This window comes from Charadrius vociferus, unplaced genomic scaffold (assembly GCF_000708025.1).
Source record: "Charadrius vociferus isolate BGI_N301 unplaced genomic scaffold, ASM70802v2 scaffold2475, whole genome shotgun sequence".
Lineage (NCBI taxonomy): Eukaryota > Metazoa > Chordata > Aves > Charadriiformes > Charadriidae > Charadrius > Charadrius vociferus.
Genome location: NW_009648328.1, coordinates 79047 through 79510, shown reverse-complemented (window position 1 = coordinate 79510; position 464 = coordinate 79047). Strand labels below are relative to the sequence as shown.

The window sequence follows — 464 nt, the reverse complement described above, 5'->3', positions numbered from 1 at the left end:
CCCCAGCTCTCCTGGAGCCCCTTTAGGCACTGGAAGGGGCTCTGAGCTCTCCCCTTTTTGGCCTTCTCTTCTCCAGGCTGAACCCCCCCAACTCTCCCAGCCTGTCCTCCCAGCAGAGGGGCTCCAGCCCTCCCAGCATCTCCGGGGCCTCCTCTGGCCCCACTCCACCAGGTCCTTCTGATGTCGGGGGCCCCACAAGCAGCTCCCGTAGGTTGGGTTTAGCGCTCAAAGCAGGACAACAGCCCAGACGGGGAACTGCGGACCCGTCCAGCCCCGGGGTACCGGAGGTGTTTTAACTCAGCCCGAGGAGCGGGTGACAGCCCCGGCCCCGCTCTTACTAGGACATGTCGAGGAGCTGGTCCAGGTCCACCCCTCTGTAGGTGAATTTCCGGAAGGTTCGTTTCTTCTTCTGCTCCACCTCCGCCTGCAGCGGGACCCCCGGGGGGGATGGTGGGGGGGTCAGG

The 464-nt window shown here is 65.1% G+C and overlaps 1 protein-coding gene across 1 annotated transcript in view; it reads right to left on the bottom strand.

Moving 5' to 3' along the window:
• The window catches only part of RPS15 (ribosomal protein S15), a gene marked incomplete at its 5' end in the record, with an annotated part of 2623 nt that extends 2169 nt beyond the window's left edge, over positions 1–454 (bottom strand). The window contains one exon of the mRNA XM_009884552.1: positions 339–454. Within this exon, the coding sequence (XP_009882854.1) occupies positions 339–454 (116 nt within the window). The remainder of the gene's footprint in view (positions 1–338) is intronic.
• Positions 455–464: the final 10 nt, after the last annotated feature.